Below are 24,493 nucleotides of genomic sequence, written 5' to 3'. Positions count from 1 at the left end.
TTGCCACAAGCTTCGTTGTTGGGTTACCAACTCGTGCTGATAGTGGAGATTTCGACCATGAATTTGCGGAATCTAACGTTAACGATTTCCGTTCGTTACCCTTAGAAGACAACGTTTCCGACAGTCTGTTCGATTTGGCGTCGCTACCTCATGAAGCCCACGTGCCATTCAACTCGTACAGTGCACCTGTTCTGCCAGCTGAACCAGCCCATGTAGCTCCTCTGGCAGTCGCACCAGCGGTCGTACCAGCACCCGTAGTACCAGCAGCCGTACCACTTCCAGGTGTTGCAGTAAACACTCACGTTCTTATTCCGCACGTTGAAGTCTTCCGATTCCTCGAATCTTTCATTCACTTCAAGAACGAATTATTGGCGCGCCTCCAAATTTTAATCAATGAAAACTGGGACTTAGTTCGTGCCATTATTAACATTATTATAAGTAAAATTCAAAAGCTGGGAGGTTTTACATTGGTCGGAATTAGCATTTTGAGGCAAATATTCGAGTTTGCCCTTACCATTTTTGGAAGTTGGAGTGTTAATCTCCCATCGATAAGCGTTGGAGCTTCAACGGGTCCAATTGTGCATCCGCATACAACTTACGGAGTCCCAGATGTGCTTACGACCGCAACAAATTTCTTCAGCAGGTTTCAGTCATTGTAATTTATTTGTATTGTAATTATTATTTATTTGATATTGTACATATACATTCATTTCGGTAATTTATTAAATCAACATGTATTTTTCTTTATTTAGCCACATAATATTGGAGAATAAATAGACACTTGCATCATTTCAAAACCATGTCTCTCAATTCTTTATTTATATTAAATAGTAGGTACAGAGTAATTGGCTTATTGAAACTAAATACAAACTATAAAAAATTTGTGTGAAGATCCTAATGGATCAGTATATATTGTATAGTCTTGCATGTGCGTGTTGGTGGGCAGCCACCATCTTGGAATTTATAAAAGACATGGGTAAGTTCTGCCAAGTGATGAATAATCAAAATGTTAGGAAGGATCCATGTTTCTACTGTTTCAACCTTCCACCACTTTGCACTTTGCAAACCCAAAAAATGGGGCATGCGCTTTGATGGGAGTCACACTTAGATTTACTGCTGGTGGCTGGTGGTCTGTGGCAGTGCAAATACTGTGTATACGGCTGGAATACGGTAAATAACATCAATCTTGAGGTTATGTTTTGTAATTTTAAAAAAAATATTTTTCCTGCTGATTGTATGTTGATAATAATACAGTAACGATGTCTGAAAAGCCAGCAAAAGTGAAAACTAAGAAAAAGCAACGTAAATCCGTAGAAACTTGTAAACCCACAGCTACGAAAGTGGATAGTAAAAAAGGCACGGGAAAAAAACGAAAGGGCCCTCCAAATGAGCAAGGTCCTAGTACAGTAAAATCAAAAAAGTCCAAAAGTGAAACTCCCAAAGCAGTAGATCCGCCCCCGTCTAAATCTTCAAAGAAACGACCTAAAAACACGGACGAAGAAGACGATTTGGAAGAATGGGCCGACGATTCAAACAATGAACTGTCCTCAAATATTTCCACCTTCTCCGGAAAATTTGGTGTTGGCACAACCCCTAAGATTGATCCCTTCAACTTGGAGACCTCACATTTTAACTTCGTCCGTTTAGTTACAGACGAAATATCATTGGAAGGTTTAGACGGAATTACATTGGAGGGTAAGTTCACTATTGCGGTAAACAGTTTAAAATTATGTTTGTAGCACTGTGGACTCGCATTTCCTTCACTCTTAAATATAAGGATCCGCTTCCAAACACAATCCGAAATTTTGCTTGGAATATTGCAAGGTTTTCTAATGATATTCAATTTTTTAAGCTGCAAGAGTCTCGAGAGAAGTTACACATATATGATCGGTATAAAGATAGAGATCTCGTACTCGGCGAAGTCATTGATCCTGTGAGTGAAACTTTTGTAACTACTTCATTCAACTGATTATTATTTGTAGGTTGAAGCACCATTGGATATCTACCCATTTTGCCCTGTTAAAGAACAAAATGCTTTAGGATCGGCTTCGTCGTTTGACACTCGTGTTAATATTAGTAATGAGGTTCGTTCCATGTATTTAGAGGAAGTGGAGAAAAGGTTTGTGTTACTGTCTATACTGAAATGTGCTGTTGTATTTGGTATGCTTTAGTAATGTGTTTGTAATCATTTGGGACATGCTTCCTATATCCTGTGTATTAAAATAATAATTCTCGCTTGGCTTTTATTTTATGGCGCTTTGCATGCAATTTATTGGGTGCAATTTTTCTGAGGGATTTTTTGTAATGCATGCTACTATTTCCTTTGTAGAAGAATTTTTTCTGATTAATTTTAGTGGTAACTTTTCACTTCTCACAGTGTCTCCATACTTTCCCCAGAATATTCTCAATCTATGCAATGTATAGCATGCAGTTAGCTAAATCTGGTTAGCAGGATAGCTATGGTAGCAAAAGATTCATGTAAACAGGTAGGTAAGTAGCTAAAAAATGTGTTGGAGTGCATTTGTTTAAATAAATTCGAAACGTTTTAGGTATGTTTGCTTTCAAATTTGTTTTGTTTTTATTTTTTTCTTAAGACTCAACTAAAGAGTGACATGTCACGAATTTGAACCACCCTGTACTGTATAGAACACCAAATCCGGCCGAGACTGAGTAATAGTTTATACAGGGCATTTGGTATCACCTATTTTCAATAATCTCCTACGAGATTAAAAAATAGTGAAAAAAAATTTTGATAAAAAACAAAATTACTGGTTGGTTTATACAATTGCATACGATAATTTTTATGTTGCTCCGGTGTGTGAGTCCCCCTATTATAAATAGATGATACCAGATGCCTAACCCTGTATCTCTTCGCCCCATGTACTCCAACACCTCTACTTCTTCATGTGTCACATTGGTATAGGTATAGTAGATGGTTCCGACCAGTTTTGTTCTTTTGTCCTGTAGGTGTAGATGGGGCCCTGTGACGACGTTTTCCTGTTATGACTAAACCATGCTAACCATTGAACTCTGTTTATTTTATATTTTACCTTGTGTTTTGGCTCGTTGCCACCACTTCAAGGCTGCATATGTAATGATGGGTTTAGTAATTGTTATCTATATGTATGGATCATTTTTGGCGTTAGTCTCCATTTTTTCCCGAACATTCGTCTACACAGGTTCATAGTGCCCTGATAGATTTTGTCATAATGTTATTTAAAGGTCAAAGTCTTGTCTAGTGTCACTTATCAGGGCCTTTGCTCTGCACAGAAATAGGCGGTCCGTAATGGAAAGTTCTCTCTGCTCCCATGGGGTTCCTCCCTGGTAATTGGGTCCTTGTATCAATTGAACAGCTTGCATTCTGTTGCACACAGGATTCTCAAATTTGCTGCACACCATTATTTTATTTATTTATTATCCCTCCCTTGTTCTGGGCCCTCGACAGGCTTGCGCCCAATTACAGAGTAACCCGCATAATGTTTTTTAGAGGTGCGTCTGCAGAAAGTCTTAAGTTGTTCTATACTACTCCGGTATTTACCTTACAAATTAGGAAAACTGCAGGAAAACCTAATTTGGAGTAGTTGGCAGAATGCTCGAAAGTTGTCTAAGGTAATTCCCATCTCTGCAACAGATGAAAAATTCACGCCAACCCAGGTTCGAACACCCGACCTTCGGATTTATAGCCCAACGCTCTACCACTGAACCATAAAGCCGGTATTATCATGGTTATGTCGTCAGTTTGACTTCGAGACATGCGTAGTAGGTATAGTACTTCTCCCTACAGACACTTCGTCACGGCTACAGTGGCAGTGACTGTATAAAGACAGTGTGGTCATAATCCTTCATGGCGGCCATGTTTTTTTCTAATGTATCATCAAGCTGATTGGTTTACCCGAATTAGTAGATTTTGCTATGGGTACAATAATGCTGCCACAATTATAAATTCATCACTTTGGTTTCCAAGTTAATTTCCACCAATCCTGTGTATTTGACCAAAACATGGCGGATCTCCCAACTAGCAATAGAAAATAACACCACCGTATGACCGCACTGTCACTGTAGACTGTAGTCACGGCAAGTACGCCCACAGTGTTCTTGTTGACAGTAGTATGGATATTTCTGTTTTCTACCATTCAGGAAATCCACCTGCAAACTGCCACGTTGATTCCTCTGTTTTGTCCACTTCTCATAAATGACTTTAGAGAGGTGTTGTCTAATGCCCCTTCGATATCTAAGAAGGCACCCAGTGCAATTTTTTGCCCTTGAGAGCCTCTTGTGAAGAACAATATTGCACAGCGTTGTAATGCTTTTTTGGCTACTATCCAGGTCCTAGGTTTACCTGCGGATGACTTCCAATTTCTTTGACCTGGTGACTTTTTGTATACTCAGGGTTCCTGGTAGAGCCGTCCTTAGCAAATGAGAGTCCTGGAGCGAAATATTTTTGCGGGGCCTTTTTTCAACGATTCCCGAGGTGGGGGAGGTGGCATTTAATACCCTCCGGGTGAGAGGGGGTCCGGCTCACCCCCGGAAATTTTTGCAAAATTATATTTCGTAAAAAAAATCGTCATTTTAAGCACTTTTAGTGACTATCATGGGGCGAAAGGAAAGAGATTGTCCCTACTTAACGTCCCGACTTTGTTTCAATGTTCCTACCAGAATTTCGAGATCGCCACTTACTTTTTCCTATCCAATTCCCCGTACTAATTTGTTTTATAAATGTCCAACGATTAGCATGCCGCAAAACTTCAATAGCATCTGTCACCGCTGCTATATCAACTCAAGCCCGCTTCCTACTATACTAAGTTTTATGAGAAGTTTTACTTGTGAGTAAATAATTCCAATTACTTACTAATTTCCATTGATTTGTAGGTTTTCTTCAATCCTGGCATCTGCAAATTATTAATTTAATTAACATATTCTGTCTCTTCTCTTCTCTTCTACGTTCATAGGTTTGGTAATGAATCAATAATTGCACCTATTGCGCAGGTAATGAGACTATATTTTAGGTACCTATATCTGTAGTTATTACATTATTTTCACCAAAACTTTTACTTATTAAGCGACAGAGCAAAGCGATGTAAGCTTTATAGAGGAGTCGATGGTGTCCGTCTGTCCGTGAACGCGATAACTGTCAAACGCTTGGACCTATTTAGTTCAAACTTTGCACAGCTAACATATATATATATATATCACATGTAACAAGCCAATTGAAAATGGGTCAAATCCAATGACTCCCTGGGGTCACACAAAGGTGCTCTGCCGCTTTTTTAGACGCTCTTTATGGGTTTATTTTTTTTAGCGAGAGGTCGTAGGGGCTCCACCCTAAGGACGGTTCTGGTTCCTGGACTACTGCAATCAGGTAGCTTTTGAGTGATGAAAGTTAATCTATATAGCCTCATGTTCATGTGGAGACATTGTTTGCTTCACCTTCATTTCATTTGGCGGCTTCCTTGTCATCTTGTCCCTATGGTTTTGAAGATGACCATGGAAAAGTTGATATGTGGGCGATGCCAACCGACTGTTGCTCTTTAGGGTACTCCTACCACCCGAGTTTTCTTTACCTAGGCGCTTCACTATCTTACCCAGTTCCACTACTTGTCCCAGAATCTAAATCATTGATCGGTTTTAGCGTTGATGAACCTTTCCAAACTATACTACTGTAGCCTGGTTGGAACAGCTGATATGCATGGTCCCTCCCCTGTACCGAATGCAACCATTATCTTTTCGAGTTCATTAATTCACTTGAAGAATATGGCCTTCCTAATCCTCTTCGGTAACCGCTAACGCCATCTGGAAGGTTATAGCAGCGCCTCGACTTTGACCTTTTTTTTCCAACTCATTTTGTAAGGCGCTATTATGGCCCGACTGCCCAATGCTAAGGTTTTTATTTACAAGAATATTTATGCTGTTACTTTTTTCCTTTGTACATAAAGTCTGTTACATGACGTTTGGAGAAGTACATACTGATCAATTCATGGAAAATGCGCTAAAGTTATGACTGAAGTACTCTTCCTTATACAATGAAAACGTCGGAGTGGACGATTAAACTGAACTCACCTTTTGCAAATGACTAATTTGTTAAAGCTAAGTTACGGTTGATACAGATATTGCCACAGAAGTTAGAAGTTAGAAGATTTAACATTGCATTTTATCATTTCAGTTATGGATCTCAGTTGGTCCTGGTTGGAACACAGCGTTGTAGAAAAAAAGCAATTGTACATGGACTGGTTGATCCCAATGTGGAATTCAGCTCGATTCAGTACTGTCTACTTGAGCGTATCGGCCGTTCTAGAACATTTGGAGAGATTACTCAGGGAAAAGTTTCATTGCAAGTGATAAGCAAAGACCCAAAAACGCTGTTTTACAATCGTAAGATTCTATCGGAGAACAATGTAATAATGAAACAACCGTTTAATATAAAAACTCTATACGGCAACCACATAAGCGGAACGTTGCTGCATCTATACAGGTTTTATAATGAACAAAAGACCAAGACCGAAGTAATGACTCAACAGATTGTGGAAGTTTTGCGTAACAAACCAGGATATCGCATTGAATACGCCGAGGCGAAAGAAATTTTTGGTTATCCTGTCGCTCTAAAAAAGCTGTTTAAATTGCCCGAGTTCCAGCGTTTTGTCAAGACTGACATGGTATGGTAAAATTTGTTTAATAGTAAGTAACAATTATTTTTTAGCCATGTTTCAGTCGAGACCTTTATCCGAATGATTCGTCCAAATGGATTACTTCCAGCAACAAGGAGCGAGTAGTACGAACATTAGAATTAGTAAATCCGAACGTTAACGTCTCAGGCGCGTGGAATGAGGATGAAGCGAAAGAGGAGTCGTCAGGTGAATTTCAGTGAGATAGTTCAATTTTTTACAGGAGCAATTTTAGATGAGGAAGTGACACAGGAATTGATGCATAAAATTCCCATTTTGCACCAAGTTTACGATTTCATCAAATTAGGGGGCCGTGAAGGCAGATCAATAAAAGATATACTTGTGTGTAAAGGTTTGGATTTTTACACGACGCGTGCGGCTGTAAACCAACTTGTCAATTTAAAGCTGGTTGATGGTGTTAAAATTGATATTGGCAGACAAAGGCAAATTAAGTAAGTACCTACCGGACAAATACATATTTTACAGAATAAGATCTGCTTAACTGTGCTGTATGCTGAACTATACTAAACTATACAATTAAAACAAAGGGAGCAACATCTGGTGGCAAACTTATAAACCTATAGTTATTTCCATTCCTCTAACTTCTATCCAATAATATTGAGTTTTGAAAATTATGGCAGTATCACAAATGGGATAACAACCGACCTATTAAATATGTTTAGAAAGAAACTCGAAACTCAAAAACGACACTTTCTCATGGAAACGCCCTTTATTTTAACAGATAGAAAAAATGCACCTAAGTGTCTGGAGCTTAGAGAGAAAATAACTGGTGTGAACAGAATTCAGCTATTTCTTATCGTTTGGCACCTAGAGGGCGTTTCTCGAATTTAGTTGATTTCTTTAATGCCTCATGCGATAAATGATTGCAGCATTGCCGCGCTGAATGGCCCGACTAAGTTTTTGAATTAGGAAGGTTTTCGAACATTTTTCAATTTCTTCCCTAAAGTCAGAGCTGGGTCGAGCGTTCTAAAAAACCGCTCGAGCGATGAGCGCTCTAATTTTCTCAAATATGCTCGCGAGCATCGAGTTGTTTTGCAACGCGAAACCGCTTGTGAGTTCCGAGCACTCTTAAAAGTGCTCAAGCGGTTTGTCGCGCGTGCTCGGGAAAAGTGCTCGTGAGCGGAAAAAACGCTCGCGAGCGGCGGTTAATCATTCAGCGCTTGAGGGCGGTTAAAAAGCGCTCACGAGCGGAAAAAAACGATCATGAGCGGAAAAACCGCTCGTGGGCAGAAAAACGCGCTCGAGCGCCGAGCACCTCGCGAGCAGTACCGAGCTCTGTCTAAGTATTCACAAACTGCAGAGCTTCCGTACACCAGGGTCCAAAGGTTTCAACAGCAAAAGGTGAAACTGGTAACTTACTTATTTGCCAAATAACGAGAGATGGAAAGATTGGCCCTTAGTTGTTTAAAAGTATTATTTCCATGTTGGTAGCTTTATTTTCATGTTAAAGGATTGCTGTGTGCAATGGAATGTGGTCAACTACACTGACCACAGAACACTAAACAGAATTTTTAGTACCTCTCTTTTTAACATCTCCTCGTACACTTCCAGCATCTGCTACAAAGAAAAATCCCAATATTACCCTAAATTAATGGTTTGGGAGACTCAGTATCCTCGATCACTTACGAAAATTCTAAAGGATCAACTACACAAATTTTAATTAACACCTGACACAATTCTTGGACACGAGAAGAAAAATCTGACATGAAAACTCGATCCGGATCACACAAAGGATTCGAATAAACACACAATTAATTGATTAACAATGACAAAAATTTATTCCGACTTCTTACTAATCTGGTCGTGCAAACTGCAAAGATAACAAGGTGCACTTAACTTCACACACAAACACTGACAGATTCTGTACACAAAACTAATCAATGACAAACAACATTAACTTGATGAATAAAATGACGAGTTGCCGATGGCTCTTCAGATGCTACAAACTTTTCACTTTTAATAACAAGAGAACCTTAATACAAGGCCTCACAGTTGCACTAACTGCTTGATTGTTCAGCTTGGCACCTCTAAATGACGATATTTTCAAAATGTATTATATTTTTTAAATTTGTTGTCATTCTTCAAACGAACAAAACGCGTTTGTTGTGGTTTGTGGCGTATAATAAAACTTTTAGAATTGTCTTGCAAAAATATTTGACATATTTTATTACTCTGTAGGTATCGCACAATCAGTTTTCGCCCCTACAATTTGGAAGTAGCAAACCAAGAAAGTCAGAGGGAAAAAGAACAGCTTGAGGTCGATGCGATTAATTTTTTGTCCGATTTGCTCGAAGTAGAGCCAACCTACCTTGCTACCTCCCATATTCCCCAACAGCCCGACTTAATGGTTCCCGACGATAATTACACTCTCATCAAAAAGTTACGTCAACAAAATAAGCAGAAGAAGGAAAATACAGAAAGTATGGCGATTTTGATGGCCACTTATAAAAATGAACATGGATACACTGATCAACCGAATGGATATGTCTTTAATAACGAAATTAGTTTGCCACGCGATATTTGTCAAGGTATAATTAAATCATGCGCAAAGCCGCAATGTTCCGATGTAGAAGTCAGAAAAAAAAGGTTGACCAAATTTTGTTTAACTCTCAAAGAGAAAAATTTATCGGAGATCGGTGATGTCAGGGCAATGTATGAAAGTTTGAATTGTCCTCTAAATTATGATGGGCTCTTGAGTGAAAGTTATCGCAAACTGTTATACAAGGTCCTAAAATTATCACAGCGGCTTATGATCAGTTTGGAGTACAGAGTTATTCAGTTAGCACCCCGAAAACACTATCTGTGCAAAAATCAACTTTCATCAAAAGAGCTTCAAAAATTTGAACAAGACCACCCTAGCATAAGTAAAGTAGCCATCGAAATTCAACCATCACCACAACAAAAGGGTGGCAGTAGTAACCAGAAGGCAGCAGAGGAAGAAGATGGCGCTGAGGTTGTGATTAAAGAAATATACATGGGGCCTAATCCGACATTAGCGTATCAGTCTGTTGACAATGATGGCATACATGTATCAGTGTGGATGTCTACTAAACCGGAAGAGTTTACTACTTGTGATCTATACGTCAAGGAGAATAATGCGACGATACGCACTATGAAGCGGGCCAATTGGATTTTGAATGCTGTTCATCAGGAATTAGTGATCACCGACATTTACAGGTTGCATAAGGCAATTCAAGCTCAAGACAGAGAGGAGGGTTACAACGTTAAAGCGGATCGTAAGTCCTTCCAGCGCATTTACACGCGGTTAGTTCGCGGAGGTCATATCAAGATATTACAAATTTATCTAAAATCTCCGCAGATCAAACGTATGGTTACTGTGTTATGTGATCCTTCTCTAGATGTTCACCACAGCATCATAGAGTCAGTTATTGAACAGTTCAAGATGAAGTTTTTCATTGTTCATAAAAAAGAACCTTCTGTCTCCACACCACGTGCATCCATAGTGGAAAAGGTGCCTCTGTTTGAAACAACTCAGGTGTCGACTAGTGTTGGTGAGCTAAAACAGCTGTCGGAGCAAGAGCCGGATTATGTGTATGATCGAAACTCTGGAAAGGAGTACGGATACCAGCCTAAGTTTGTACGAATGCGTACATTGCACGAGCTTCTCTTCTATCTCATTTACACCCACCCAAGCTCGCGGGAAGTTAGTGACGTACCGGAAATGTTGGCTGAGGTTGATATTCATTTAAATGAAGATGATGTCAAAGAAATGCCGCCTGTATATTGTAGGGGAGTTAGTTGGAAAATGTTTATGTCGCCATTACCTTGCCACAGTGGGTGGCCGGAAGGATGGGCGTTGGTGTGTGACATCTTATTACGTTTACCTTTAGTCATCTTCTTAAAGCTGTGTAATGTTACATTTGTCATACCTGAACTATCGACGTACTTAAAGCATCCGGTTAAACAATTTTATCTGCTGAAACATTTACCCAGCCAATTGCGTTCCGGGCTTATTTACAAGAGGAAGTATTTGTTTGCCATACATGAAACATTGTGCAAATTGTGTTATATTGGACTTTTACAGTTTGGTCCACAGAAATTAAGGGAAAAAGATCAGGTTTTCATCTATTTAAATCGAAACGCCTCCCTACTGGATACAATTACGTCTAGTTCAGGATATCATTACATAGAGGAGAAGGAGTATACAAGGAAATTGTTTCACTTCCATTCCATCACGGACGTGGAATCTTACTGGTATGAAATGTGGAGTATATGTGCTCATACCAAACTGGGACTGCGTAACGCTGTTGTTGGTACTTACATTACAATTGAGCATTTAGAAACGAAGGCTTCTATGGTGGAGGCAGTGAAGCCCCAAACTACTGAATCTGTTATACTGAATGACAAAGGAGTTTTGCCTGGCGACCAACGTGGCGCTGCCGGATTGGACTCCGCACTGTGGTCGCACATTAAACGGAACTGGATTTGGGGTTCAGGTCGTAGACCTCCCCCTCGACAGTCAGAGAAAAGAATTTTGGCCAAAAAGAAGAAACTGGCCAAGTTTCAAATGATTCCGCAAACTCGAGTGATAAAGCTAGCCCGACAATCTAAAAGGTTTATTGTACGTAAAGTAAAGATTCGAGCAGACAGGAAGGATCAACGGAAAGGCTATGATTCTGTGGATAAAAAACTGATGGCCGATTTGAAACAGTGCCGTTCGGAGTGGACAGGTGAAGAAGATCGCTTATTGCATATTTGTAAAATCATATCCTCATTTCTTTGTCCAAATTTTCGCAAGCAAATTGTGCATTATACTGTAATTCGAGACACTATGCACCAGTTGTTGAGAGCCAGCCGCAATAAAACATCCGGTGCTTGTCAGAGGCGTATTAACGTACTGTTAGGGTCCGTCGAACAACAAGAACATCTCCAACAAATATCCAAAACTTTAACACACATTCCTTTTGTTAGGAAGTATTTTCAAAGGTATTACGAACATGTGCAAGCAGGGAGGAGTCTGGCAGATAAACAATTAAAAGGCGCCTTTGTACTTTTAGTAGCCTACTTCCACAAAAACCAACATAAACTTCAGCATATCTTCGAAGCAATTAATCTTACTACGCATGTAGAGCCCAAACATTCGGAAAATGATGATTCAGCAAGGAAAAAATCCTACCCAGATCAACAGGGGCAGCTTGACGTGCTGGGTTATGAAAGCTTAGAACCTTCAACTCGATCGAATAAAACGCCACAGGTATACCCCGAAAGTTCCTTTCCTGTGACTGAAAACGACGTTGTTCTAGACACTATTAAATCTATCATTCATAGTACGGTTGCGGGTAAACCGGACGACATCAGTTGCATTTACCAATTTTTCCGCGTCTATCAAAACTATTCCGATGATCTCCTGAAAACCGCAGTAAACGAATTGCGCAACTCTCAGATGGTAATCGCAGTGAAACGGTTCACCTCAAAGAAGCAACAGCATGACATCAAAGGCATTCCCGTAACATCCAAGCTTTTCCATTTCTCGTTTTACTACAATTATATTCAAATTACAAAGTTTCCAGTGGAATTATTTCTGGATGCGCACGAAATGTTTCTCGGCACTCAAAAGCATCGTGAGGCGCTTACGGATCGAACGCGCAACGGATTGCCGATGGAATGTTGCTCGCAAGGTCACGGAATTGGGTTATCCGAAATTGCAACCCAAGTGAAGGCATACTTTACCATTGATTTTCCGAAGGAGGTCCTAATTCTCAATCCCTCCATTACCGATCACACAGAATTAATTCGAGAATTGGCGATTCGCTATAAGAAAATGCTACATTTAATTAAAAACGGCACGTTTTTCAAAGAAGATCAACAAGTCCAAGTCGAGGGTAACGAGAGGCAATTTAACAGAGTTCCGATGATTCAGAGATTTTTGAAGTCGTGGTTTTTATCAGAAGACCATTCAGAACCTAACAGTGACATCGACTACAGTTTCAGACACGTGCTGTTTGATGACGAAAGCTGTTCAAAGAAAGGCGATAAGAAACAGAAGCGTAACGCGCAAATTACAACTGAGGAAGGGCAAAAAATATTGGACTCCTTCAATAAGGAGATACATCAACAGCATTTGCAAGTTTCCGGCAAGACGGAAAATTTGAAAACAACGACGCCCGCCTCAAGCGAAAGCTTCGAGAATTACGAGAAGAAACTGGAGAAACTTTTGAGTAGTAAAGAAGACGATGAGGCAAACTCGTCCCAGAAGGATGATAAGATGCAAAGCGAAGGGGATAATCTTTTAGAGAGATATTTGCCTAAGGCGACTGGGGTCGTTGATATTCAACAAACTGACACGGAGGCGCCGGAGGATGTCGAATTGGTACACTATTCCGAAGGAGAGCTTTCGAGCGGTGGTAAAGCACACTACTTGATGGACGATGAGCTGTCCATCGAGCAGATTATGAACGAAATGGTCGCTGATTGTGATCCAGAGGAGCGAAGAGTGCCTAATCCGATTAATTTGTCACGGCTACTGGTGACTGGTTTGTTTCCAGACCTGGATGAAGACGAAGAAAGACTGGAGAGATTACATCAGCACTTTTTAATTATCTGTCCGGATACCAATTTAATACTAGACCGTTTTGAGGATAACGAAAGCCTTAGTTATTTACATATTGAACATCCATTGGTATGCAAAAGACTTTTGAGGAAAGTACAAAAGTAAGTTGATCATAATGCATGATATTTTGCCACAGTTCATTTTACTTAGAATATGGTATTGATATTTGTGGTTGTTCGAATTGTCAAAATTACTTTTCGTTGGGATTGCCATACCCTTTGCTTGTTATAGTACTGCATCCGCCAAAAAACTTACCCTCCGATAAGTTCGCTCCAGGAATATGTGTTCTAGAAAAATTTGCAACCTGCTGAAATACTTTCTCATCGAGTCTATAGTTCCTTGGCTGTGTCAAAATTCGCTCCGAGAAATTTCGTCCTAAGAAAGCTCATTGTCAGCTAAATCTGCACTCAGAACACTTACTCATTGTGCCTACCGAAAAAATAAAATTTTTGATTGACCTTCGTCAAATGTCATATTTTTTTAAAATTTCAAATGGCACCCCCATAAACAAATTATACCTCTGGGTAGCCAAAGCTATAAATTTTCCACTGATCCAAATCGGTAATAAAATATAGGGTGTTCCATTTAAAAAAATGCAAGTTTGATACGCCACTGGTAAACGACGGTAATTGTGTACAATTTTGCACTAAGACTTTTTTCGGAATCTTTTATAAATGAGTTATGATCTTAGGTGTATACCCATGCCCGTTCCCGTTTCTGTTAGGAACCACATGAGCCCCTCAGGTTTAAGGAACGGGCAATCCGAGTTCAGCCACTGCTCCCTGTCTGGGTGAATGACTTTATAACTCTTTGGTCTTAGTAAGGCAGCCCGGTTTGCATCCCTTCTTGCAAGGAGGGGATCAGATCTATGGGTTTCCTCCCAGATCTTCTCTTGCCCAAGGCTGCCTCGATCCTTTCACTTGTCCCAATTGTTTAGCCGTATGTAAGCCTTCCACTTGTGTCTGCCCCCACAGCTAAATGTAAAGGCTCTAGTCCCAGAAGTGCCTTGAGTTTGTACCAATTGTTGCAAGGGCAATTTTTCGTAATAATAATCATAGATCATCTGATATTCTGACTAGCTGATCAGGATTAAGACTTTTGTTTCACGTGCAGCAGTCTAACTTGGCAGATACACCCTATAGTTCCCAAGCCAAAAGGCCAGGCCCGTAACCAAAGGGTGGCCAGGTGGAGCTGAGCCCCACCTAGAACGTGGTCTTGTTCCCACTGGAAATTACGGTTAATGGTTCCTTTACAAAAATTACAGGGGAGGTAATTATCAAAAACTTCTTGAACCACCCCTAGAAAAATACCGGCCACTCCTGCTACTTCATTCTGGCTATGGGGCTGCAACAGGCGTGGCAAGTTTAAAGACTTTGGGCCATAAACTACAGTAATGCTGAGGCATAAGCGGAAAACTAACATAAGGAAAAGTGGACAACTCATCTAAATTATTGTCAAGAGCCTTTTATTTATAACCCTGATTTTACAAAACACAAGCACAAAGTCATGTGTACATAACTTTGATATAGGAAATGTAGCTTGCATCAAAACCAACACCTATATTCTAAACCTAAAGTGAAATGAACTATAGTTAAATGGAATCGAGTATAGAGCTGACAAGCAAATTATTTACTACGAGCCATTTCAGGGACATTATCTTAAGTGACGCTCTTCCCCAAAGTAGTGAAATTGGAATTAAATTGGAGAGCTTAGGATGCAGCACGGAGGATAAGTCAATCGTAGATAATTTAATTGATTTCATCTCAAAAAAACACGTAGTGGGAGCATCGGTTAGAGAATTAAAGGTATAAACCTACGCTCCCAACTTCCTTCTCAGTCTTGTGTGCGTTACAGAAACACTTTTTGAATGTGGACGATACCAAACTGGTGGCTTTACTGAACATATTGGTAGAAATGAACGTTATTCTACGAGCGGGAATAATCTACACCGTGTTTGTTCACTACAAGCATAGGAAATCGTGGCTTGTGGAAAGCTGTACATTGGAAGACAATGATAGGCAGAAATTAAAAGTATCTAAAGATGAAGAATCACAAGAAGTGGACCTTCCTACCTTAGCTAGATCGTTAGAGTAAGCATAGTTGTTGTATTTGTGATGTGCCACTTATAAGATAATTTCAGCTCTTACACGGAAATTAAACTGCATATTAGACCATGGGCACGAATAGACGGGACGTTAAATTTGCGGATATTTGAGAAATGGTTGACAACTGTGCTCGGTTACTGTCTCGCGGAAGCAAGCATGTTATTTACATGCATCAGTACCCACCTTTGTTATTTAAAGCCTGTTGACATTTACTACTTACTTGAGGTAGGTCAATCACTGCTCATTAACCAAGCTTAATATTTTTGTTCAAGTGCTTGCAAGGAATTGGCTGCATTAGACTGATGACTTTTAAACCAAGCAGGTGTTCGCTATTGTCAGATCTTACCTTAGTTGAACCTGGTAACTGAAATAAGTTGGTCTATAATTGATTAATCAGTTATCGTTTATAGTTCCAGCAACAATTCTGGATGATTTCGAAGACATTTATATTGAGACTGACAAATTAGCAATTCTCAAATTTGGTGCTTTGTTAAATAAAAAACTGAAGGAATTTGATTTCCCAACGGATGTCTCTGAAAAGCATGGCACTTTTTAGTTAGTAAGTAAAATTAGCTTTTTGTAATTAAATTGTATATATACGTACAAAAAATACACTCTCTTACTTCAGTGATGCAAGGAGAGTTTTCTATTTTGATGATGACTCTCCATCTTGGTTCACGAATTTATGATGAAAATGAGGCAGATTTAATTGAAATTTTCTATTTACGGAACTCAATTGCCCCCCTCCTCGGTATGTGTGGTAATATAGAAACACATTATTTATTGCCTCATTCTAATCTAGTTTGTAATGTTATTTTAATGTCATTTCCTATATTGTCATTGCCAATAATTTTGTTGAATAAAACCGTTTATTCTAAAGGTTTTATCTATATCAATTTATTCAACAAAATAAAATAATGGAAAAGTTTCTGAAACCCATTCGATTGGATATTGATCCATCAGTTAGTTCCGCCTCCAAGGAATGGGAGCACTGGCTCCGAACCTTTGAGAATTTTCTCTTGGCATATACACCGACCGAAGAAGAAGATTTGCTTCTTTTTGCACCCAGTAAGTTGAATTTGCTAATCAATCATGTGTCTTCAAGGGTATACTCATATATCAGTGAGTGTTCAACTTATGACGCTGCTATCAGCCTACTAAATACGATTTTTATCAAACCTAAGAATATTATCTACGCTAGGCACATGCTAGCTACTAGAAAGCAACTTAATGAGGAAAATATCGATGCATACATACAGGCCTTAAAACTATTATCTAGAGAATGCCAGTTTCAAAGCGTGGACGCCGAAACTAATCGATCTGACAATATACGTGACGCATTTATTTCGGGAATCCAGTCAAATAAGATAAGACAGCGATTACTCGAGAATCTGACGTTAACCCTCGATGAAGCGTACAATCAAGCATTATCCTTAGAGATGGCAGAGATTAATTCCCAACAATACAACGTTATTGGCTTAAACGCTGTTCAACAACTTGGAGGAGGAGTATCACAGCCTGAAGATCAGTGCGAGGAACATACCGTCGCAGCTTCGCCCTCTTACAAGAGCTCTTACAAAAATAAACGAAAATGTCTCTTTTGCGGAAGTGGACGCATTCATCCCCGAAAGGAGTGTCCTGCTGTCAACCAATCCTGTCAACTTTGTGATAAGAAGGGACATTTCGCGATAGTGTGCCGCAGTAATAAGCCAAATAATGCTGCAGTTTTGGAACGAGGAGAAAATACTTCAGCATGTATAGGTATTGTAGCAGCTTCTCCCAGCTCTTTAAAGAAAGCAACTGTAATAGCATATATTCAAGGAGTCCGAGCTGAAGCACTGATTGATACAGGTAGTAGTTTGAGTTTCATAGATGAATCGTATTTTAATTTGTTACGACTTAAAAAGAAACCTAGTAACCAATGTATTTCAATGGCTTCAACCTCTCTAACATCACAAGTTGCAGGAGAAACCTGGGTATCTGCTAAAGTCGGCCAGTACGATTATCAAAATTTACATTTACTGATAGTGAAGGATTTGTGCGCTGATTTAATTATAGGTCACGATATTCTTAAAAAGCATTCTTCTCTTGAATTAAATTTTGGTGGAACGAAAGAACCTATCAAAGTGTGTGGAGTTGCGGCAGCTTCTGTACCTGCGGTACCCTTATTTTCAAATATTTCTTCTGATTGCAAACCTATTGCTATAAAGTCTCGAAGGTATAGCGAAGATGACAAGAAATTTATAAAAGAAGAAATACGAAAACTGTTGATGGAAGGGATCATCGAAGAAAGCACCTCTCCCTGGAGAGCTCAAGTTTTAATTACGAAGAATGCAACTCATAAAAAGCGTCTTGTAATCGATTATTCACAGACAATAAATAGGTATACGCTGCTGGACGCATATCCTCTTCCAAATATGGAAGAATTAGTATCTAATATATCGAATTATTCTATATTTAGTGCAATCGATCTGCAAAGTGCTTACCATCAGATCCCAATCTTATCCGAAGAACGACTATATACTGTTTTCGAAGCGCACGGAAACCTCTATCAATTTCGCCGAATTCCGTTTGGTGTAACTAATGGAGTGTCAAGTTTTCAAGGAGTTCTTGATTGGATCATTAGAGAGGAAGAATTGGAGGGAACATACGTCTATTTGGATGATATAACCATTTGCGGCAAAACTTTACAGGAGCATGACAAGAATCTCGAGAAATTTATGGCAGCCGCTTCCAAATATGGGCTGACTATTAACAAAGAAAAAAGTAAGTTCTCTCAAAATGCAATTAATATCCTGGGTTATCATATAAAGGATCATGTAATCAGACCGGATCCCGACCGCCTTCGACCACTTATTAGTATGCCGCCGCCCCATGATTTACCTTCATTACGAAGAGTTATGGGTTTGTTTGCCCACTATAGCAAATGGATACCAAGATTTTCGGAAAAAGTTCACGCCTTATCAAACACAAAGAATTTTCCATTAGGGAACGAACTTGTACAACGCTTTGAAGAGCTCAAATCTGATATTGCAAAATCAGCTATTAACGCTATAGATCATAACGTGCAGTTCACTGTCGAAACAGATGCTTCGGATCATTCCATAGCGGCAACCTTATCCCAGGCTAACCGACCGGTTGCATTTTTCTCAAGAACACTAAATAAAAGTGAACACAACCACGCTGCTATAGAAAAAGAGGCATATGCAATTGTCGAATCGTTAAAGAAATGGCGTCATTTCCTCATTGGCAAACCATTTCGTCTTATTACTGATCAACGATCTGTATCCTTCATGTTTAATAATAAACTATCAAGTAAAATTAAAAACGAGAAAATACAGCGCTGGCGTCTGGAATTAGCGCCATTCAAGTATGATATTGTGTACCGACCAGGAAAGCAGAATGATGTTGCAGATGCATTGTCGCGTGTTTGTGCTAATATGCAGACTCGCTCTGATAAACTCATTTCTTTACACGACGCATTATGCCATCCTGGTGTTTCGAGAATGACACATTGGGTGAGATCGAAAAATTTGCCTTTTTCTGTAGAAGAAATCAGGAAAACGACTAATTCATGTCGCGTCTGTTCAGAAATAAAACCTAAATATTTTAGGTCTGCTACGCCTGGTCCTGGTTTGGTAAAAGCTACCTCGCCATTTGAAAGATTAAGTATTGATTTTAAAGGACCAGTTCCTTCTAATACGAAGAATAAGTATATACTCACTATTATCGATGAATATTCACGTTTCCCATTTGCCTTCCCATGCGCTGACATGAGCTCTAAGACAGTAATCAAATGTCTTAATGACATATTTATGCTATTTGGTATGCCGTCTTATCTTCATTCAGATAGAGGGACTTCATTCGTTTCTTCGGAGGTAAAAGATTTTCTAAATTCACGAGGAATAGCTACAAGTAGGACTACCCCGTACAATCCTCGGGGAAACGGTCAAGTTGAACGATTAAACGGAACCCTTTGGAAGACAATCCTGTTGGCATTACGATCAAAGAACTTATCAGTAGATAATTGGGAAAAAGTATTATCACAAGCTTTACATTCGATACGATCCCTTCTGTGCACAGCTACAAATTGTTCGCCGCATGAGAGGATGTTTAAACATACAAGAAGATCTTCTAATGGGGTCTCGCTACCAACATGGTTGACGAATTCGGAACAAGTTCTAATGCAGAAATTCAATCGCTCCAATAAATACCAACCACTTGTGGAGGAAGTCACACTGCTTCATGTAAACCCCGATTACTCTTATGTTCGCCTTGCAGATGGTCGTGAATCGACTGTTTCAAATCGTCACTTAGCACCATTGAATCAAGAAGGTGAAAGAATTCCGGATATGATCAACATAGAACAGCCAGAAACTTCTGATTCAGACCAATCACCTGTAGAGCAAGTTGGCGAACCAAGATCGTTTTTGGATTCAGAAAGTGAAAGAATAGAACAGCCAGTAACTACTGATTCAGACCAATCGGCTGCAGAGCAAATTGAATCACCATCGAATTTTATTGACGAAGCGATTTCACGAAGATCAGTTAGGGAACGTAGGCTCCCAATCCGTTACAATGATTATATTTTAAAATGATGTGTGGATGAATGTGGTAATATAGAAACACATTATTTATTGCCTCATTCTAATCTAGTTTGTAATGTTATTTTAATGTCATTTCCTATATTGTCATTGCCAATAATTTTGTTGAATAAAACCGTTTTTTCACTACTAGCGTCTGATGACATGATTATTAACCTTTTTTCCACTTGTAAAGTAGGCTTTCTCGGCATTTGTTCAAAGTGGTTAATAATTTTTTATTATTAACTAGTAGTCAATAATGAGAACTGTCACGCTGTCACTTTTAGAAAACACAACCCGAAATTTCGCTCAATGAACGTTTAGACAAGTTCTCTAAAACGAATAATTGCCACCATTCGCAATTTCCAGAGAAATTACATACCTAAAATTATCACATTTTGAAAAAATTCGAACGAAATTACTCTTTGAAAAATCTCAATGACAGAACAAAATACGGCCTGTTTGACTTGTACTTCCACGTACTTGATTGACATGTTAAATTAAGAAACAAACAATTCTGTCCAACCGTTAACTCTCTTATCAATATAATATGTTAATTTAGAGGATTTCAAGTGCTAGTAGTGAAAAAAATAGTATATATACCACGGTAGAGAAGTCTATTATTGCCTTCGCACCTTACACCCCTCGGCGCAAGCGCCTCGAGATGTAATCTTGGTGCTCAGGCAATAATAGTGGACTTCTCTACCTTGATATATAATGTACTATTATTCTAAAGGTTTTATCTATATCAGTATGGGAGTGATAAAAGTTACCTTCAGCTGTCCTTGTAGCTCACCTTTTTTGTGATGTGCATTCTTTTAGGTTCAAAAACATGAAAGTAATGTTTCAGGGGTGGAGAGTGCCTCCAACGATTTCCCCCGCTTTCACGTATTTTCATCTACGATCCATGAGAATCGTGGTCGCATTTTGCAAAAATTCTGTACGCAAAAGCTGTCATTTTTAAAAAAGCGGGTGCAAGTTATTAGGATTTTGATATCAGTAGTTATAGTTTGTGTCTGTTTAGAAGGGAGTGGGTTGTAACAGGTGGTCACTTTAGGCTTAGAAAGATTCGGTTTCGATTTCACAAATTACAAACAGATAAGAGTCAAAACGCCACAGTGTTACCGGTTCTAAAAACCGCTATGACGGAGCATGAGGGACGGCTTTTCTAATATACTTTTGCATGTGTAAAAAACGTAGCTGACGCTTGTTTTGCATCAAGTAAAACTGGGTGGGAGAGAAGCATTCTTCGCCGAACTTTCGAAGTGAAACTATGTGAGTTGTATGCGGTAATTTTATTTCGCGTAACATTGGATTCTTCGCTGAACTTTCGAAGCGAATCTATGTAAATTGTCCGCGGCATTTTTAGAGCGCGTAACATTTTCAACAGAAAGTTGCAAGTCGAATTCATATAATCGAGGTATACGGCAGATTTAAAACACCACGTATCGTACGTGACAATTTTTATCGCGAACGTTGCAGGGAATCGCCGCATTACAAAAGAAAACTGCCGCCAACTCAATGAATTTATTGTTTATGTTTATGCGCCTATCTTGTTTATATGGGGCGATAATAAGATTCTAATTTAAACGGCAACCGGTAAAAAATTTAAAGACGATTAATTAATGCTATTGTGCACATTGGTGAATTATTACAGTGAAAAAATCAAAATTTTAACTATTAAATTTCGAGAAACCTAAAGGTCAGTTTGTTCTTGAGCAGTCAAGCGTCTCTCAAAATTCACTTTCAACGAGCAGTCAAATTTACCAGACGGTACAAAGGGTCAATTGTATTGCACAAGGTGTTCCACCGTCCAATTTTCCGAATTGCCGCTTCCTTTTCAAAAGGAGAAAATCGACTGAATCTGGAGAAAATTTCAACTCATCGAAAAATGTAAGTTATTCGAATTTTTTGCAATATGTAAAAATACGAGTCGATCAATGTCAACTTAACATTCCTGAAAAGGTCGACCTACGGAAGTTTATACGCTGAACAGATGTTTTATGAATGACAAGCTAACCCAAATAAAAGATTTTGGTGATTTTTTTCATTAATTGTGAAGTGGAATTTTAAGTTCATTGATTCGATTCTTTTGTGTGGGTTAAATTCTATTTAATAACCAGAGGTGGATAAATCTTTTGAATAGAAAAATGTACTAGGCGTTGGGTTAATTACAAACAGTAAGAAACCTAGCTATACAATTAGATTTGAAACGTAATCACAAGAACCCCAAAGGGGGGACAATAATAATGAATGGGCCAGAAAGTGAGTCTCACTTACACACAAGGACACTTGTAACTCTATAATAGACGTTCTGCTCCAGCAGCATAAGACACAAAGTGAACAGTTGGAGAGCGATAGGTGGCAGAACAGATACGGACGAAATGCAGACCTGCGCGGAAGTTAGTACCGCGAGTGGCGAGGGGCGCCTACCAAGAGACAGGATGGAATGACCGCTTATTGGCCAATATCACACAGGACGCGAGGTGGGTTCTTGCGAGGAGACGTTTCTAACGCAAGTTGAGTAAACAAAAATGGAGGAGGGGCGTACGGAATTGAACACGTAGCGAAACAAACTAAAGAACAAAAATATTTGGGACAAAGGGTTACTAAGTTGTTACGAAAATAGCCGCCAGGAAATTACTGGTATTGGTTGTCAAAACGATTACGTGGGCTAAACCGGACATACGATCCAAATCGATAAAAGAGTCTTTACACTGGCGTTTATCCGGAAGTGGGGAAGACACCAAAGTTAATATTAATATCGAAGGCAGCAGGACCATACCGAATCAGCCTTCTGGATTTTGCAGGAAAATCATGGAAAAGGTAACGCCTAATATAGGTACCTTCAAAAAGGGCAAAACAAAGACGGTTGGGGATGGCAAATGGAGTACATGGCGAACGAGGAAGATCGGTTTCGCTGCATTCCTCTATTTCAGGAAACCAGAAGGGAAAGAGATAAATTTAGTTAGCCAAGTGCCACAGGGATCATAGTTCTTGGACCCCTGTTATAGAATGTTGTGTACGATGGGGTGTTAAAGGTAAGCTTCATTCATGCCAGACTAGATTAAACCTTCAAGTGGTCCATATTAGTATCCGAAATAATAGCTAATATGGTATTGTTGAATGTTGTTCATTTTTATTATAATTCATTTTATTTACAAGGATATATGGAATGATATCTGGACATAATATTTGTTACCAAAGGATGTCCACCAGACTAGGACTGGATATAATTCACTTTCCAAGATAAACGACGGGATGATGATATGCAGCATAAGGGTACAGGTATGGGTACACCACGTACCCAGTTTCGGATCCTTCTAAATCAGCATTTTTTGGTCCTTCAGCCCTAGAAATATTTAAACATATTGTGCAATTGGCCCGAACACTTAAAATGAACTTACGCTCTAACTTGTCGATTTATGGGAAAACCATTGTAGTGTTTAATTGCCGAATTGACACAGCATAGCATCGCAGCCACAAGTAAAATTGCCTGTAGGATTGTTTGATATTGCAGTGAACTGAAAAGTGTACTTACCGTTACTGTAGATCTCATCTTGTGAATTCAATTCTTTTACTGTTGGGTAGGTAGATTTAGAGAACTTATATACCTACTTAATGAAAGGGAAGTAAGAGGATCTTGTGATTTATAGTTTGACAATGCTAGTATATTCATTATTGCAATTTATTGTATATTTCTCTTTGTAGTAATTGTATTATTTACAGGTGGATAATTTAGATTAGGTCTAATGCAATAAAGTACTGCCTATTGATATGGAAAATTGTATCTACCTGAGAGACAGTGAAAACTTGTAAAGGCAAGAGGGTTGAATTTTAAAAAGTTTCTACAGATCAGTAGGTATATTGTTCCTTACGATGTATTTTATTACGTTTATACTCTCATGAATTATTGATAATTATTGCAGATGTTGTTGGTCACGTATTTAAATAATGGATTAATTCCAAGGTTTTGTTTCACTTTCAAGGTTGCTTAAGACTATACTGTTGTTATTGTGTTATTGCCACATTGAAATAATTATTTATACAAAAAATATAGTTATTTGCTGAGCTTGAGAAACTAGGGCTTGCAATTTAAACAAAAAATTTTCTAAACTGAAGCTCATCAGGGTTTAATCCTTAGATTAGACAATATTAATTCGTCAGTTGAATTTTACCTTACGAGTAATTTGTAATGTGTATTGTAGCCTTTGAACTTTAGCACAAACTTTAAACGAATATATTTAGCTTGATTTTTTTCAAAATTGTTTTCTGGCTACAAATGCATGGTAACATTACCATACCTAACAACAGTGGCGGCTCGTAAGCTGCGTAGAAGGTAGTGCCAAATTGTGTCCCCCTCCCCATTATTTTAATAGTTACAAATTTTTATTTTCATATTATTCCAGTTATTTAGATTTTGAGTATAATTCGAATATTTATAATGCAAGTGACAGAAACAAATCTAGCCCTTTAATTTCTTTGGAGACTTGTTTCATAAGTATACTTCAAGTATGCATTCCAGTAATTCATTTTGTGTTGTTTTAGATGAGA

At 38.9% G+C, this 24,493-nt stretch overlaps 2 protein-coding genes and 1 long non-coding RNA gene across 6 annotated transcripts; 2 read left to right on the top strand and 1 right to left on the bottom strand.

Moving 5' to 3' along the window:
- Nucleotides 1-1,191: 1,191 nt before the first annotated feature.
- Nucleotides 1,192-23,065, top strand: LOC116160595 (general transcription factor 3C polypeptide 1). Of its 3 annotated transcripts, XM_031473825.1 has the most exons (13): nucleotides 1,192-1,695; nucleotides 1,740-1,933; nucleotides 1,983-2,119; nucleotides 6,161-6,650; nucleotides 6,695-6,848; nucleotides 6,895-7,111; nucleotides 8,859-13,352; nucleotides 14,900-15,056; nucleotides 15,106-15,341; nucleotides 15,392-15,581; nucleotides 15,629-15,716; nucleotides 15,767-15,915; nucleotides 21,662-23,065. In XM_031473825.1, the coding sequence occupies exons 1-12, from the start codon at nucleotides 1,260-1,262 to the stop codon at nucleotides 15,910-15,912; spliced, it is 6,939 nt and encodes a 2,312-aa protein (XP_031329685.1). In that variant the 5' UTR covers nucleotides 1,192-1,259; the 3' UTR covers nucleotides 15,913-15,915; nucleotides 21,662-23,065. The 3 variants fall into 3 exon arrangements, with proteins under 3 accessions (XP_031329685.1, XP_031329684.1, XP_031329686.1); XM_031473824.1 differs by lacking the exon at nucleotides 21,662-23,065 and having other exon boundaries at nucleotides 15,767-15,987; XM_031473826.1 differs by lacking the exon at nucleotides 21,662-23,065 and having other exon boundaries at nucleotides 1,571-1,695; nucleotides 1,853-1,933; nucleotides 15,767-15,987.
- Nucleotides 16,274-22,933, top strand: LOC116177496. The gene is made up of 3 exons (XM_031496524.1): nucleotides 16,274-18,122; nucleotides 19,638-19,913; nucleotides 22,569-22,933. The coding sequence occupies exons 1-3, from the start codon at nucleotides 16,274-16,276 to the stop codon at nucleotides 22,931-22,933; spliced, it is 2,490 nt and encodes an 829-aa protein (XP_031352384.1).
- Nucleotides 23,057-24,227, bottom strand: LOC116160598. Of its 2 annotated transcripts, XR_004143260.1 has the most exons (4): nucleotides 24,118-24,227; nucleotides 23,481-23,553; nucleotides 23,347-23,435; nucleotides 23,057-23,291 (listed from the first exon to the last, which is right to left on the bottom strand). It is a non-coding gene; the product is annotated as an uncharacterized LOC116160598 (long non-coding RNA). The 2 variants fall into 2 exon arrangements; XR_004143259.1 differs by having other exon boundaries at nucleotides 23,481-24,214.
- Nucleotides 24,228-24,493: the final 266 nt, after the last annotated feature.

The sequence above is a fragment of the Photinus pyralis genome, unplaced genomic scaffold (genome assembly GCF_008802855.1).
Source record: "Photinus pyralis isolate 1611_PpyrPB1 unplaced genomic scaffold, Ppyr1.3 Ppyr1.4_LG1, whole genome shotgun sequence".
Taxonomy (NCBI): Eukaryota; Metazoa; Arthropoda; class Insecta; order Coleoptera; family Lampyridae; genus Photinus; species Photinus pyralis.
This window is presented reverse-complemented; position numbering and strand designations above follow the sequence as displayed.

Bases quoted from the DNA above. Each gene is read 5' to 3' on its own strand.
- LOC116177496 (XM_031496524.1), top strand. From the start codon at position 16,274: ATGGAAAAGTTTCTGAAACCCATTCGATTGGATATTGATCCATCAGTT. The intron at 18,123-19,637 runs GTAAGTTCTCTC...TTCGCCTTGCAG, and splicing joins GACTATTAACAAAGAAAAAA to ATGGTCGTGAATCGACTGTT. The intron at 19,914-22,568 runs GTAGGCTCCCAA...TTACGAAAATAG, and splicing joins ACGAAGATCAGTTAGGGAAC to CCGCCAGGAAATTACTGGTA.
- LOC116160595 (XM_031473825.1), top strand. From the start codon at position 1,260: ATGTCTGAAAAGCCAGCAAAAGTGAAAACTAAGAAAAAGCAACGTAAA. The intron at 1,696-1,739 runs GTAAGTTCACTA...TTATGTTTGTAG, and splicing joins AGACGGAATTACATTGGAGG to CACTGTGGACTCGCATTTCC. The intron at 15,342-15,391 runs GTAAGCATAGTT...AGATAATTTCAG, and splicing joins ACCTTAGCTAGATCGTTAGA to CTCTTACACGGAAATTAAAC.